Source organism: Crocodylus siamensis, chromosome 4 (genome assembly GCF_052110815.1).
Source record: "Crocodylus siamensis isolate JL-2025a chromosome 4, ASM5211081v1, whole genome shotgun sequence".
Taxonomy (NCBI): Eukaryota; Metazoa; Chordata; order Crocodylia; family Crocodylidae; genus Crocodylus; species Crocodylus siamensis.
Window position 1 is genome coordinate 3115061 of NC_143398.1, and position 14722 is coordinate 3129782.

At 63.7% G+C, this 14722-nt stretch overlaps 3 protein-coding genes across 5 annotated transcripts; 2 read left to right on the forward strand and 1 right to left on the reverse strand.

Moving 5' to 3' along the window:
• Nucleotides 1–558: 558 nt before the first annotated feature.
• Nucleotides 559–1923, reverse strand: LOC149865389 (uncharacterized). Its single transcript, XM_090041450.1, has 4 exons — nucleotides 1716–1923; nucleotides 1521–1631; nucleotides 1061–1186; nucleotides 559–948 (listed from the first exon to the last, which is right to left on the reverse strand). Exons 1-4 carry the CDS (start codon nucleotides 1869–1871, stop codon nucleotides 805–807), a joined length of 537 nt encoding a protein of 178 aa, XP_089897576.1. The 5' UTR covers nucleotides 1872–1923; the 3' UTR covers nucleotides 559–804.
• A 246-nt stretch (nucleotides 1924–2169) lies between these two features.
• Nucleotides 2170–8899, forward strand: CHKB (choline kinase beta). 2 transcript variants are annotated; one of them, XM_090041451.1, is made up of 11 exons: nucleotides 2170–2363; nucleotides 3180–3288; nucleotides 4117–4230; nucleotides 4526–4659; nucleotides 4927–5031; nucleotides 5382–5440; nucleotides 5771–5858; nucleotides 6113–6221; nucleotides 6438–6544; nucleotides 7074–7155; nucleotides 7522–8899. In XM_090041451.1, the coding sequence occupies exons 1-11, from the start codon at nucleotides 2176–2178 to the stop codon at nucleotides 7576–7578; spliced, it is 1152 nt and encodes a 383-aa protein (XP_089897577.1). In that variant the 5' UTR covers nucleotides 2170–2175; the 3' UTR covers nucleotides 7579–8899. The 2 variants fall into 2 exon arrangements, with proteins under 2 accessions (XP_089897577.1, XP_089897578.1); XM_090041452.1 differs by lacking the exon at nucleotides 4117–4230.
• Nucleotides 8900–11729: 2830 nt separating this feature from the next.
• On the forward strand, nucleotides 11730–14651 carry LOC149865391 (kelch repeat and BTB domain-containing protein 13-like). Of its 2 annotated transcripts, XM_090041462.1 has the most exons (5): nucleotides 11730–12046; nucleotides 12454–12660; nucleotides 13018–13179; nucleotides 13621–13921; nucleotides 14257–14651. In XM_090041462.1, exons 1-5 carry the CDS (start codon nucleotides 11807–11809, stop codon nucleotides 14649–14651), a joined length of 1305 nt encoding a protein of 434 aa, XP_089897588.1. In that variant the 5' UTR covers nucleotides 11730–11806. The 2 variants fall into 2 exon arrangements, with proteins under 2 accessions (XP_089897588.1, XP_089897587.1); XM_090041461.1 differs by having other exon boundaries at nucleotides 12454–13179.
• Nucleotides 14652–14722: the final 71 nt, after the last annotated feature.

Consider the following 14722-nt stretch of genomic DNA (forward strand, 5'->3'; position numbering starts at 1 on the left):
TAAGGCCCAGCCTACAGGCAGCTTCCTCCACCAGGTGCCTTGCTCCTCCAGTGCTAGTCTCTCCTCCTTCCCCTCTTGGGTCAGTTCTTTCCTCCTGCCCCACAACCCTGCCTGGTGTCACCCCACCCACTCCAGGTCTGGCTCCTGCAGGCCCCAGCACTGACAACCTGTCGACAGCCACCGAGAGGGTGAAGGGCTCTTGGAGCCAGCTGCAGAGGTTCCTCATCCAGTGCACATGAGCCAGGGGCAACACAGCAGGGAGACTTTCCTCCACCAGATCTTGCTCCCCTTTGCACAAAACAGCAGCCCCAAACCCCCAGGGACCCAGTGAACAAGGAAAGGCCCTGGAGACAGCACTCCCCCCACAACCCAGGTTTGGTTACATAGGCACAGCCTTGTCCTTTGCAGACACCCATGAACCCCAACCCCTGCAGCATCCATCACCCCCCACGGGACTGGGGCCTGCACAGCAGAGCCAGACATGGAACGCAGACGTCCTAGCTTCTGCTGCCCAGACTCTGGCCCACCCGCTGCATGGCAAAGGACATGGCCCTGGTCCAGAATTGAGTATTTATTGAAGACAGCCACCCTCCCTTGGGGGTGGGGGCACATCCTGGAAACAGGGGCATGTCCTCGCAGGCAGCCCCTTGGGCAGGGTGGGGCTGGACTCATGTTGCACCCCCACTCAGATGGGCAGAGGAGGGCCTGAGCCTCCCACCCATCACAGCGGCAGGGAGGTGTGTACATGGAGGGTGGGGGGTGTCTTCCTGGCAGTCAGGGTGCAAGCCAGGGCAGGGCTACAGCTCACTGCTGCAACTCCCCCCGGGCCAGAAGCAGATCCAGATAGGCCCCAGCGATGAGATCCTCCTCCTGGACCCCCAGCTCTGCCATCAGTGCCCGGGCCACCTGCTCCCCATCCTGGAGGCTCTGCTCCTCACTCAGCACCACCTGCAGAGACCATGGAAGAGGCGGGTGAGAGCAGGTCAGCTGTTGGGCCACAGCCATGCGGTGGCACAATCCCAGCACCTGGCCTGCAGGGGCCACAGCCTGCACCACTCACCTCCAGCTCCATGAAGTCCCCCAGGCCATCCACACGGTCCAGGTGCACCCGGGTCTGCCCCACCAGGTAGAGGAGGCGCTCCTTCCGCACCACGCCCAGCACCCCCAGCGCCTCTGACAGCAGTGCCTGCACCAGCCAGCCCACAGCTCAGCTGTCACCGGAGTAGCCCCAGCTCCAGCTCTGCTGTGCTGCCCCCGCCCAGAGCACACCCCGCCCGGACCACCCCCCATCACGCCTCCAGTTGTGCCCCAGCCCCCACTGCCCACACCCCCACCAACGGCCAGCTCCAGCCCCGCCGCGTCCAGAGCACACCCCCCATCACACCTCCAGTGATGCCCCAGCCCGCACTGCCCCCGCTGAGACCCCCCCATCACGCCTCCAGGCCCCACAACCGTGCCCAGCACGTTGCTGCCCGAGGCCCCCCATCCCGCGCCGCCCCACCGCGCCTTGCCGCGCTCACCGTCAGCCCCGCGGGGTCGTCCGTGTGCGAGAGGCGGTAGCGGGACAAACGCGGGCCCGGCGCGTCCGCGCGCTCGTAGAAAATGAGGTGCGCGCCGCCGCCGCCGCCGCCCTGCGGGGGGAGGGGGTCAGCGCGGGGGGAAACAACGCGCGGGGGCAGCTCCCGCCCCGGCCCGGCCCGGCCCGGCCCGCTCACCCCGGCGCGGCGCAGCTTGAGGCGGCCGCGGGGCGCGCGGAAGAAGACGTCCTCCTGCACGAGGCGGCGGCCCGCGCCCCCCGCCAGCCGCTCCGCGCCCTCCGCCACGCGCAACCGATCCCGCACGCACGCCTTCAGCTCCACGTTCCGCGGCATCGCGCGCCTCTGCCTGCGCGGCCCCGCTCCCACGGCAAAGCCCTCCGCTTGCCCACCGTGATTGGCTGCTTCGCTCGAGGCCTCCTCCACCATTGGCTGCCGCTGCGTCCCGCCCCCGTCCGCTCCCGACTCCTGGCGTGCGTCACCGCCCGGGGTCCAATCCAACCCGCCGCGCTTCACCCCCGATGGGGCCACCACGGCAGGGCATGACTGGCAGGAGTCTGGACCAGTGAGGCCGTGAGCCCGCGTGGCGCGACGTGCCGATTGGAGGGGGTGGGGCGGGGGGCGGGCTCTGCCGGCCGGGATGGCGGCGGCGGCGGCAGGCGTGGGCTTGGCGGGCTCGGGGCCGGGGCCGGTGCCGGGGCCGGGGTCGCCGCGGGGCTGTCCCGTGCCCGCGCGCACCCGCCTGCAGGCCTTCGCCTGGTGCCGCGAGTTCCTGGCCGGGTCCTGGAAGCTCATCGCGCCGCGCGACTTCGGCATCAGCCCCGTCAGGTGCCGGGGAAGTCGGGGGCCGCGCGGGGAGCGGAGCCGGGGCCCGGGTGGGGCGCGGCGGTCGATCAGCGCGGTCTGGCCGCCCGGGTCTTGGTGGGCAGAGCGGGATGGGGGCGGTGGGAACCCTTCTCCCCTCGGCTGCTGCCGGCAGCCTCATGCTGGAGGGGCCGCGGGGTCGGTGCGGGCCAAGGCGGGGCGCCCGGGCCTATGCCAGCCTCACCCCAGGGCCGGGGCAGCGTGGCCCGGTTCCGGTCCCGGTCCGTGAGCTTTGCCCCCCGCCGTACCGTGTCACCCGCAGCCGTCGGGCGCAGGGCGGGGAGCAAAGGTCACAGTCACCTTCGCTGCTGCTGCCTGGCCCTGCTGCACAGGTGGCAGCGCACCTTGTAAACTGACTAGGTGTGGGGCATGGCCCACTGGCTTTCCTCAGCCTCAGGACGCTCTCGCTGCCCCTGCCCTGCCCTCCTTCCGGGCCCTTCTGCTGCCGGGGCCTGACTCCATGCTCTGTGCTGGGCTGTGGGAATTGGGCCCCACACCTGTCCCCTTAGCTGAGCGGGATCTCTGCTTGGGGTGTTACTCGTGGTCCCAGAACCACCGGCCGTGGCCCCTGGAGGACACAGGGGTCCCAGGAGGCACAGCCTTGGCGGGGGGCAGGGCTACCCTCAGCTGGGGCAGGAGTCTGCTGCTTCATCCCCCACCCCCATCAGGCAGGTCATGGGGTGGGGGGGGAGCTGCATGTGTGTCCCATGTGTGACAGCTAGCCAGGGGTGCGTGTGGTGTCCTAGCTCGGCGGTCCCTGTTCCTTGCTCTCATTGCCAGTGGGGGGCTGAGCAACCTGCTGTACAAATGCACCCTCCCAGACCACATCCTGAGCGTGGGGGACGAGCCCCGGCAGGTGCTGCTGCGTGTCTACGGGGCCATTCTACAGGTACATGGGACCCAGCTTGGCTGGGGGAGGGTGGCGGGGGACACGGCCCAGGACTGTCCCAGGCACCCTCTCTCCCCTTGGGGTCCCACAGTCAGATGCTGCCTGCCCAGTGGGTACCCTTGGCATCTCTCGCATTGGCGGTGTCCCAACATGAGAATCAGCTGGATCAGTGCCTGCCCTCCTTGCTGTTTCCTTCTCCACTCTGGGTATTACCTGGCCACAGTTACGGCCTGTGGTCTTCACTTTGCCAGTGACACTGCTGTGCTCTTGGAGCCTCCTGGGTCAGACCAGCCCCTTGTTCCCTATATCGTCCCTGTACTTGGCTCTAGCCTGAGCCCACCCCCCCGGGGGCAACAAGGGGCCTGTAACAGGGAGACGAGGGAACCATGGGCTGTTGCCAAACCTCACAGTCCAGTTAATCTTGGACCTCCTGCAGTCCTGGTCAGGCTGGGGGCTGGCTGAGCCTTTTGTGCTCAGTCCGGCTTAGGCCAGTGACATCTGTGGTCCCTGTACACGGGGCCAGTTGTGCCCTGTAGCCAGGTGAGTGCCGAAGCCTCTGCTCTATCCTGACCCACAGCCCTGCTGTCCCAGCCTATGGGGCCTCAGTTCAGGGGAGCAGCTCCCTCTGTGCACAGTTGCTGCTCCTGGGGGCTGACCTCTCCCTGCCTGGCTGTCAGGCCCCCAGGGCTTCCCCCTGGACTGGCACTTGGGGCTGATGCCTCCCCACTCAGGCCATCAGGCTTGCAGGTGCTGTCCCCTCCCCAACTGCGGCGCAAATTGGGAGAGGAGGGGGGCTGCCACTGCTTACCTGTCCACTCTCTCTGCCAGGGTGTGGACTCGCTGGTACTGGAGAGTGTGATGTTTGCCATCCTGGCAGAGCGGGCGCTGGGGCCACGGCTCTATGGGGTCTTTCCCCAGGGGCGCCTGGAGCAGTACATTCCGGTATGGGCCTCACTGGGTGAATGCTCCTACTGAGGGGGACTCTCCAGGTCACAGCCCCTGCCTGGCAAAGCTAGTCTCCTCTCTGCATGGGGCTGGATTGGGCCCCTGTTGTGCCCTGTCCTCGGAACTGAACCTCATGGGTTGGAAACCAAGGCCCCATTCCATTCCCAGAGCTGGGGACTCTGTGCAAGACATATTCCATCTCCCTGTGCAGAGGGGTTGGGGGGAAGGGATCCATCTAGTACCTGGCCTATCTGAGCTAGTTCATACCTGCCCCGCATCCCCTCCCCCCCAGAGCCGACGCCTCCGGACCGAGGACCTGTGGGATCCTGACATCTCCGGGGAGATTGCAGTGAAGATGTCCCGGTTCCATGGCATGGTGATGCCTTTTAACAAGGAGCCCAAGTGGCTGTTTGGGACCATGGAGGGGTAAGACTAGCGATGTCCCTTGAGGCCCCAGGCAGGGGCTGGTGAGGAGTCCTCTTCATCTCCCAAAATCATGTTAGAAATGCAGCATCCCCAGGGGACCAGTGCCCTGGCTCAGGGTGGATGGAGATGGCTGCTCTATCCATACTGAGCCAGGGAGCAGGTAGGTGCTCTCCGGCCATAGGCATGAATGATGGCCCTGGCCCTGCTGGGACAGGGAGTTTTGCGGGGTCTCCCCTGTGGGCACCAAAGTTGCACACTGTGTTCCAGGTACCTGAATCAGATTGCTGAGCTCACTTTTGCTGAGGAGGCTCAGCTGAAGAAGTTAAATCACCTTAAGGCCTACAACCTGCAGGAGGAAATGCGCAGCCTCAGGTGAGTGGCAGCAGTCATGGGGGCAGCTTCAGCCCCAGAGCTTGGCTCCCTTAGAGCTTGGTGTGGGCGCCCTTGCCTTTCTGCTGGCAGAGCTACCTGGGGAGAGCAAGGCAGAGTGGGTCTGTCCCCTCATGCCCAGAGATGGGGCCTTCCCCTGCCTATTCCCCCATATCATGCCTGCTCTGTCGTGCCAGTCCCTGTTCCATGTCTCCTGTCAGCACTGTGACTCCCCCCTCACCTGTGGCCACAAGCTGGGCCTGGCAGAATTGGTGGGGGGAAGAAGCAAGCTGTCATGGGGGCAGGGACCTCCCCCGCTGACCTGGCTCTGCTCTGCCCTGCCCTGCCCTCAGGGAGCTGCTGGAGTCCACACCCTCACCCGTTGTCTTCTGCCACAATGATGTCCAGGAAGGTGAGTGGATGTCCAGGAAAGTGAGTGTAGACAGATGGAGGGCCCTCACCAGCCTGACCTGCAGATGGCCCTGCCTGCCCCTTGGGTCCCAAGCTCCTGCCCCACCCACAGCTGGGCTCAGCTGACCACTTGCTGAGTCTCATACACAGGGCTTCTTCCCTCTGGGAGCATCTTGCCCTTAGGAAGAGCAGGAGCTGCCTGGCATGTTCTGCTTCAGCCCTGCACACAGGATCTGCCTATGCCAGCTCCCCCTGGCTTCCTGTGCATGCCTCTGTACTCCTGGAGCCACCTCCTTCAGAGCTGTGCTTTCAGCCCCACTCTTCCTGCCAGGAAACATTCTCCTGCTTTCGGGGCGTGAAGCTTCCTCCACAGACAAGCTGATGCTGATTGACTTTGAATACAGCAGCTACAACTACAGGTATGTGTGGGGGCGGTGAGGGATGTGCTAGGTGGGGTGGGGTGGGATGAGAGCGGGGCTCATGAGGTGCCGTGGCAGGGGGTGATCTGGGGTGGGCTCAGCCATCAGCTAGAGTTCAGGTGGCAGCTGCTGTCTGTCCAGTGGCTCCGCTGGGCTGCCACCTCTCTCTCACCAAGTGCTGTCCTGGAAGGGGAAGGCCAGGGCATGCCACAACTACCAGGGGCAGGAATCTACTGACCATGTCCCCCATGTAGGGGCTTCGACATCGGCAATCACTTCTGTGAGTGGGTGTATGACTACACCTATGATGCCTGGCCGTTCTATAAGGCCTCCATGGAGAACTACCCTTCACGCCAGCAGCAGGTAGGAGTCCCTGCCAGGGAGGGGCTGTAGGGGTGCCCTTGGGGCCATGGCTGTACAGCCCCCTCTGTGCCTAATGAGGAGGATGGGACTGACAGGTGTTGCCTAGTGTCCTGGGGGTCTTGGGGTACCTGCTTGGGCTATTGTGCTGCAGCCCCACATGCCCCTGGGCCAGGCCCTGACTCTCCTGTGCTCAGCCCACTCTGGCTCTGTCTACAGCTACACTTCATCCGGCACTACCTCTCAGAAGACTCAGGGCATCCTGGGGACACCACGCATGAGGAGCAAGCTTGCATTGAGGAGGAGATGCTGACTGAGGTCAACCGGTGAGTGCTGCCCCAGAGGGACCCTCCCAGAATTGTGGCGGGTAGGTGGGGACAGGACAGGGAATCCCCCAAGACTCCTCCAGAGACAGGGGACATGGTGTCAATGTGCTCCCTGGTCTGCTTCCGCGATAGGTGGGAGCAACAGTGTGGGTCATTTCCCCCATGGGTCTGGGTGGTGTCGCAGGGATTATTTCCCTTCTGATTCCCCAACACAACTAGGAGGTAGCAGCTTATAGAGACCCCCCTCACAAAGAATGGAGCACAGGGGGACCAGCCTACCCACAAGGACTAGAATGCTGGTCTGGAGGCCCTGGGAGACCTCTGAGGCACTGCACCATGCCACAGGCTCCTGCTGCGTGGTCCACCCCATCTCCTGTGCGCCCTCCCCCCCGTCCCCGAGAGGAGGCACCTGAGTGTGTGCTGGAAGTAAGGTCAGGCTGATTCCCCAGAGTTGGGGGTGCTGCCTCTGGGCTGGAGCTGGTGCTGGGGTCCCACTCAACACCTTCCTGACAGTGGCCACTCCCTCCAGGTTTGCTCTGGCCTCACATTTCTTCTGGGGCCTCTGGTCCATCCTGCAGGCGAAGATCTCCACCATTGAGTTTGGATACCTGGTGAGCACAGCACTGGCAGGCTGCCCTGGGGGTGGGGATGGGGTTGGAACCAGGAAGGGGGTCCTAGGGGCATCCTGCCCAGGGAGAGGCTGGGTGCCAACTTGCGCACCCTGGAGCCCTCTTTTGTCAGCCTGCCCTTGAGAGGGGAGGGAGCAGGGCTGTCCCCAGCTGGGCACAGTGCAGGCCTCTCCCATAGCAGGAATTGGCCCTGGGCTGCTGTCCTGATGGATGGGTGTGGGTCTGGGCTCCCCACCCTGGTGTGAGGTTATCATGGGGTGGGTGGTCTCTGGGTCCCCTCTGCCTCTGGGGGTGTTGCTGGGGGTCCTCAGGCCAAGCCCCACTCCCATGGACACTCTCCTTGCCCAGGACTATGCTCGGAGCCGCTTTGAGGCATACTTCCAGCAGAAGGCGCTGTGCTCCTGACCATGGCTCATGGCCCCAGCTGGCTCTACCCATTCCCCTCCGACTCTGCCTCCTGCTGCAGCGCCTGGGCCTTGTGCCACGGCAGTGACATGTGGGGGCCTGGCACGGACAGCGGAGCTACCCTCCACAACTGGGGGCCCTGTCCCTGTCCCTGCCTCCCCACAGTGCCACAGCAGGGGCCACAAGGACCACAAGGGCATGGTGCCCACAGACCAACCTCCCTTGTTCTGCTCCCTCCGCCCCAGCAAGCTGCTCATCTGGCATGTCAGCTGTAGTCTGTGGGGGTGGCTGGCTCACTCCTTGGCTGTGGCTGGGGCTGCCCCATGCGGGGTCTGGTAGGAAAATGGTTAATGTAATGGTGTGGGCAGAGGCAGGGGCTCCCTGAGCATATCTGGGGACTGTGGACTCTTGCCCGCTCCATCTCCTCAGCATCCTTCGGTTATGTTGTCATGTGATAGGGTTATGGGGGCCTGTGAGTTGGGGACAGGTCTAGTCTTGGGGCTGCCTTGGGCACCTTTTCCAGGGACAGAGACATCATGGTCATGCTACTGTCTGAGAGACCTGCTCTGTCCCTACCGGGATTCTGCTGCTGGCCCAGGCTGCACTGCCCAAGCTGGGGTTCTTTTCCCTATTCCCTGCTGCTTTGAGCCCTACGTGCACTATACTTCCTGCCTCTTCCCCAGCCTGGGCTCCAGGGCAGCATCCTAGCCCTGCCTTCCTTTGGGCTGTCAGCACTTTGTCCCCCCTGCCTCGGTCTGTCTGCCTCCCCTGTGGAACACCTCTGCCCTCCTGCACCAAGGGGCTTCCTGCTGCTGGCACTGGCACTGCCTTGGGCCCCCAGTGTGTTGCAGCCATGTTCCAGCATCCTCCCAGGCAGGGCCCTCCCTGCTCACCTGGCCTCCAGGCTGTGGGCAGCAGAGGCATATGTAGATGGCTCTGGCAAAGGCAAGACCAGACTGACTGCTGCCCAAGGGTGACCTGCCTGCCCCTGTCCCTCCTGCTGGCTCGGCTTGAGAGCAGTTACTGCAGGTGGGGCTGGGGGTGTTGGCTGGGGCAGCATGCAGCTCTGCAGGGTGGGGGCTCCCAGGTTGGGCTGCCAGCAGGGGCTATGGAGCAGGGTGGCTGCAGCCTGCAGCCGTGCCCTGAAGAGAGGTCCCAGAGCTATCCGGGCTTCTGTGAGCTGTGTCTACCAACATCTGCCTGCAGGGCCCATGTGCTCGGGCCCCAGAGCTGCACACAGCACCCCCGCCCCATCCCCATGGACCAGAGACTGAATGTAACCCATACTCAGACCAATAAATGCTCCAGCGGCTTTGTGTGAACTGCATGCCTTGTTTGTCCATCTTGGCTACTGCATGGACTACTGCCAGCCTGGGGAGGAGCCTCCTTTGCCCTTGGTGTGTGCCCTTTGCAGTGTTTGAGCAGGGCAGCAGGTGATCAGGCTGGGGGAGGCTCCAGGAGGCTGCAGCCTGCTGGCCCCAGCCTTTGGGAGATAAGCCAACATGTTCTCAAACACAATAGCATCACAGGCTGCTAGCAATTCTGAGCTAGGGGAGGAGGTCATCAGCCGCTGCAAGACTTTGGGCCAGACCTACAGCATTCGTGGCCTAGCAAGGAAGGCAGCAGGGAGGGAGATGGCCCAGCCTGACATGCTCAGGACAGTCCCCAAGGGAATTGTGGAAGGGCCTGGCCAGGGAAGGGGAAGGAGACTAGCAAGTATGGCAGAAAACCAGCTTGGCTTAGCAGGGAACTCCTTTTTTGTGATTTAGTTTACTGAAGGAAGCTTATAAGAAGTGGAAACTTGGGCAAATAACTAGGGAAGAATATAAGAGCATTGCTTGGGCATGCAGGGATGAAGTCAGAAAGGCCATGGCACAATTGGAATTGCAGCTAGTAAGGGATGTGAAGGTTAACAAGAAGAGTTGCTGTAAGTATGTTAATAGCAAGAAGAGAAAGCGTGGGTCCCTGACTGAATCGTCTTGTGACAGAGGATGCAGAAAAGGCTGACATGCTCAATGATTTTTTTGCCTTAGTTTTCACAAGCAAGGGCAGCTCCCAGGCTACTGCACTGGGCAGCACAGTTTGCGGGGGAGGTGAGCAGCCCTCAGTACTGAAAGAACAGGTTATGGACTACTTAGAAAAGCTGGACATGTACAAGTCTGTGGGGTTGGATGAGATGCACCCGAGGGTGTGGAGGGAGTTGGCTGATGTGACTGCAGAGCCATTGGCCATCATCTTTCAAAACTCATGACAATCAGGAGAGGTCCCGGATGATTGGAAAAGGGCAAGCATAGTGCCCACATTTAAGAAAGGGAAAAAGGAGGATCCAAGGAACTATAGACCAGTCAGCCTCACCTCAGTCCCTAGAAAAATCATGGAGCAAGCAGATCCCCAAAGAATCCATTTCTAAGCACTTAGAGAAGATGGTGATTAGAAACGTGGATTCGCCAGGAGCGTGGATTCACCAGGGGCAAGTCATGCCTGCCCAACCAGATTGCTGTCTGTGACTAGGTGACTGGCTCTGTGAATGCAGGGAGACTGGTGGATGTGTACCTTCATTTTAGCAAGGCTTTTGATGCGGTCTCCCACAGCATTCTTGCAGGCAAGCTGGTTGAATGGATTGTAAGGCAGATAGAAAACTGGGTGGAGCATCAGGCTTACAAAGTAGTAATCAATGGCTCCACGTCTAGTTGGCAGCTGGTATTAAGGGGAGTGCCCCAGGGGTTGGTTCTGGGGCTGGCTTTGTTTAATGTCTTCATCCATGACCTGGAAGATGGCATAGGGTGCACCCTCAGCAGGTTTGCAGATGACACCAAGCTGGGGGGAAGTAATAGGTACGCCAGAGGGTAGGGCTAGGATTCAGAGTAACTTAGACAAATCGGAGGATTGAGCTAAAAGGAATCTCATGATGTTCAACAAGGACAAGTGCAAAGTCCTGCACTTAGGACGAAACAATCCCCTGCACCGGTACAGGCTGTGGCCTGACTGGCTGGGCAGCAACTCTACAGAAAAGGATCTGGGGGTTACAGGGGACAAGAAGCTGAACAGGAGCCAGCAGCATGCCCTCCTTGTCAAGAAGGCTAATGGCATCCTGGGCTGCAGTGCTAGATGTGTTGCCAGTAAGTCCAGGAAAGTGATTGCTTCCCTCTGTTCAGTCAAGGAAAGTGATTGTTTCACATCTGGAGTCCCGTATGCAGTTGTGGCCCCCCACTACAGAAAGGATGTGGACAAATTGGAGAGAGTCCAGTGGAGGGCAACAAAAATGGTTGGGGGCTAGGGGACAGAACCGGTGAGAAGAGGCTGAGGGAACTGGCCTTATTTCATGTGCAGAACAGAAGACTTGAGGGGACATTGGATAGCAGCCTTCAGCTCCCTGCCGGGGGGTTGCAAAGAGGGTGGAGCTGGACTGTTCTCAGTAGTGGCAAATGACACCACTGCTCCTTGTTCTCTCAAGTTGCAGCAAGAGAAGTTTAGGTTAGATATTAAGAAGAATTTTCTCACAAGGGGGGTAGTAAAACATTGGAACAGGTTACCCAGAGAGGTGGTGGAAACTCCATGCTTGGAAGTTTTGAAAACCCAGCTGGACAAAGCTTTGGTGAGGCTAATCCAGTTCGGGTGCTCTTGCTTTGAGCAGGCGGTTGGACTAGATGAGCTCCTGAGGTCCATTCCAACTCCCATTTTCTCTAAGGAGCTGCGGGCTGGTGCGGAAGTGGGGTAAGTGATGGGAGAGAGAATCTGAGCTGTTTGCACCTCTGTGCTGTCCATGAAGTCTAGCCTTGTGGAGGGCGGCAGGGGGCTCAGGGGCACAGGCTGGGAGTGGTAGGAGCAAGCCTTCCTGCTGCAGCGCTGGGCCTTGTTGCAGCAAAGGTGGGGGCACAGCAGGACAGTGATGGGGTGAAGGGAGGGGCCACGCACCCAGATGGAGCAGCTGGGGCTGGAGCCACGGGAGTGGCTGCGGGTGAGCCACTGCGCCCTGTGTCCCACAGGGGACATTGCTGGGCTGTGGCCTCCCGGAGCCGCATCTACACCAGGGCTCCTGTGCCCAGAAGCGCCGCCCGGGGAGGCTCTGCTCCCCGGAGCGGCAGGGCCCAGCCCCCCCCCCCCCCGCTGCGCCCCCTCCCGCCGGAAAGCGCGGGGGGGGGAGGCGGCCGACCCGGAACCAGCTGTCCCCGCCCGCGGCCGAGGCCAGGCTTAAAATAAGCGGAGCCGGGCGCGCTCGGCGGCTGCCATGCCCCGCCGGGGGCTGCTCGGCGCGGCGGCCGCCGCCTGGCTCGTCTGGTGGCGCCTGGTCGCGGCGGCCGCCGCCTGGGCCCTGCGCGGCCTCCCGCGGCTCTGGCGGGGCCTGGCGCGCGCCGGCGGCGCGGAGCAGCGCGAGCCCTGGCAGTGCAGCGCCGACCACCGCGTCTACCGCGGCCGGGAGCCGGACCCGCAGCTCCTCACCGTGCGCACGGCCTCGCACGCCTTCCAGGTGGGTGCCGGCCCGCTCCCCTCGCAGGCCCGGCCGGGCTCCCGGCGCCGCCTGCGGGAGGGGGTCCCGAGGCTTAGGCGGGACGGGCGTGGGCGTGGGCGAGCGCAGCCCGCGCCCGACCCCTGCCCCTGGCCCTGGCCCAGCGCTGCCCGGGCCGCTCTGCCTCCTGCCCGCCGGCACTGCAAGGGTGCGCTGCTCCGGGCCGCCACCGTCCCCAGCCCCTGCCCGCCGCGGGGCAGTGCCGAGTCGAGCAGGGGGACTGCCGGGGAGGCGGCCTCAGGCAAGTCTGGGGCCCGGTGGCAGGGCAAGGCCTGCACAGCCCACGAACCGCTCCCGGACCTGCCCAGCCCCGGCCTCTGCCCCACCGATGCCCTGGCCCAGTGACCCCCCCCTCGCTGGCCCGGCAGGTGGCTCTGGGGCGGCTGGCGGAGGAGAGCGCGTACTTCCAGGCACTGGCCCGCTCAGGGATGCAGGAGGCCGTGGCCCGGCAGCTGGAGCTGCCTCATGTGTCGTCGGGTGCCTTCCGTGCCATCCTGGAGTTCGTCTTCACTGGGCACTTCGCAGTGGGCGAGGAGGAGCTACTACCAGCAGTACAGGCTGCTAGCTACCTGCAGGTACCAGCCTTTCTGGCACGCTGCTGGCCAGCCCTGAATGCCCACCTGAACCCCCACAACTGCCTGGCCCTGCTGCGCTTTGCCGAGGCCATTGGCTGTCCTGAGATGCGGGCTGAGCTGTGCCACTTCCTGAGCACCGAGCTGCTGGAGCTGGCGCCCATCACCGCAGGCCTGGCATCGGTGCTGCGGGACGAGCTCACGCAGCTCCGGGAGCGCGGGCCCCTGCAGCTCTGCCTGCTGCGCAAGGAGAACCTGGGCATCCAGCCTGGCCCAGAGATGCAGGCGCTGCGTGGGCTGTACCGCTTCCCGCTGGGCAGGGCGGGTACCTGGCACCGTGCCTCCACCTTGCCCTTCCAGGCCGAGAAGTGGAGCTTCAGTGCTGCCCAGCTGCTCAACTACCTCTTCCTCATCGGTGGCTACCGAGAGCCACGCGGCGCCCGGGGCTTCACCTTCCGCATGGCCGCCTTCCGCTACAACCCTCTAGCCAACCGCTGGCAGCCCACCGCCCCGCTCCTGAAGGTCAGTCCTGCTGCCGGCACTGCACCCTGCAGCCCAGACCGGCCTTCATTGTGGCCCCTCCTGCCCACAGTCGGCCACTGCCTGCCTCATTACCACCCCTCACTTTCACAATAGGCCACGTCTGCCCCAGGCGTGTGACACCTGCCTCACCCAGCCCTGCTCCTGCTCCCTTGCTCACATAACTGGTCCCACCTGTCCCAGCTCCCACCCCACGCACTGACTGGTACTGCTGCCCCTTGGCCCTGTGCTAGGCCCCTTTGTCTTGCAGTCTGCCCCCACTTTGCCAGTGCCCCAATGTAAGCTCTGCGCCCATGCCCTGGCCCCTGTGACAGCCCCTCACGTCTGCGCCCAGCACCAGGGCCTGTGCCCAGCTCCCACACCATGAAGGGCAGGGCCCTTTGCCATCCTGGCTTCTCCCCTCCTGACGGTACTGTCCCACAGCGCCGACGGCACTTCAGCACAGCTGTGTCAGGGCAGCACATCTATGCCATTGGAGGCTGGTATCTGGACTCGCTTCTGGCGCCAGATGTGAGCACAGCACTGTACGCGGCCGTGGAGCGCTACGACCCCTGGCACGACACCTGGGCCTTCGTCTCCTCCCTGCCCCTCACTGACATCACCTTCGCCATCTCACTGTCCCACGATGTCCCGCTCTGCACGGGCCAGGCCGACTGCCTCTATGCCCTGGGCACCGTGCGGCGCACTGGGGAGAAGCTGCTGCTGCGCTATGACATTCGGGCAGGTGAGCAGGAGTCCCTTATGACCCCTGGCTGGCCTGGGCCTGGGCTCAGCCCTGGGCAGAGGGTCCCTGCCCTCCAGGTGCTGCTGTCTGGGGCTAGGAGTCACCGACTGGTGCCCACGGTCCACTCAGCCAGAGTCTTCCCCCTCGGAGACTCCTCCCTGCACCCGGGTCATGCAGCCTCGGGGGCTGGGAGCAGCGACCTGCAATGGGATGCGCAGGCAGGGGTTCAGGGCCATGCTGAGCCAGGGGTAGCGGCCCGAGGGCAGGGCGACTGCATAGCGTGAGACTAGGGTTTGCAGGTGGGCAAGGAGCCTGCCCCTCACCCTCTCTTGCAGACACGTGGCAGGAGCTGCTGCCGACACTGACGAGGGCAGACACCGACCTGCCAGGCCTCTACTTCCTGGGGGGCGCGGAGCCGCTCTACGTGCTGGGGGGCAACGCCCGGGAGAACGTGCTAACCTCCTTCAGCCCCGAGGCACGCCGCTGGGGCCCCGCGCGCAGCCTGCCCCGGTGCGCTCTGGCGGGGCAGGGCGCGGCCCAGGGCACCCGCCTCTTCATGGCAGCCCCGGACCTGGGCGCGGTGCTGCGGGTGGAGCTGGACACGCTGGCCTGCTGCCCCTTGCCCCCGCCGCCCCTCCCGCTCTCCTACGAGGCAGTCGTCCTCCTGCACTTCCCGCCGGCCGCCCCCGATGCGGGCAGCGAGCAGGGCAGGCGGGCACGCACGCCCTGAGCTCTGCCCCATTGCAGGTCCAAGCCGTCGAGGCCGAGGGCCTCACTAGGGGTTGCTGCGCTGCTAGGCCC

Coding starts and splice junctions, on each gene's coding strand:
- LOC149865389 (XM_090041450.1), bottom strand. CDS start 1,871: ATGCCGCGGAACGTGGAGCTGAAGGCGTGCGTGCGGGATCGGTTGCGC. Junction 1,632..1,715: donor TCAAGCTGCGCCGCGCCGGG/GTGAGCGGGCCG, acceptor CTCCCCCCGCAG/GGCGGCGGCGGCGGCGGCGC. Junction 1,187..1,520: donor ACGACCCCGCGGGGCTGACG/GTGAGCGCGGCA, acceptor TGGCTGGTGCAG/GCACTGCTGTCAGAGGCGCT.
- CHKB (XM_090041451.1), top strand. CDS start 2,176: ATGGCGGCGGCGGCGGCAGGCGTGGGCTTGGCGGGCTCGGGGCCGGGG. Junction 5,441..5,770: donor CCACAATGATGTCCAGGAAG/GTGAGTGGATGT, acceptor TCTTCCTGCCAG/GAAACATTCTCCTGCTTTCG. Junction 7,156..7,521: donor CCATTGAGTTTGGATACCTG/GTGAGCACAGCA, acceptor CTCCTTGCCCAG/GACTATGCTCGGAGCCGCTT.
- LOC149865391 (XM_090041461.1), top strand. CDS start 11,807: ATGCCCCGCCGGGGGCTGCTCGGCGCGGCGGCCGCCGCCTGGCTCGTC. Junction 13,180..13,620: donor CCACCGCCCCGCTCCTGAAG/GTCAGTCCTGCT, acceptor ACTGTCCCACAG/CGCCGACGGCACTTCAGCAC. Junction 13,922..14,256: donor GCGCTATGACATTCGGGCAG/GTGAGCAGGAGT, acceptor CCTCTCTTGCAG/ACACGTGGCAGGAGCTGCTG.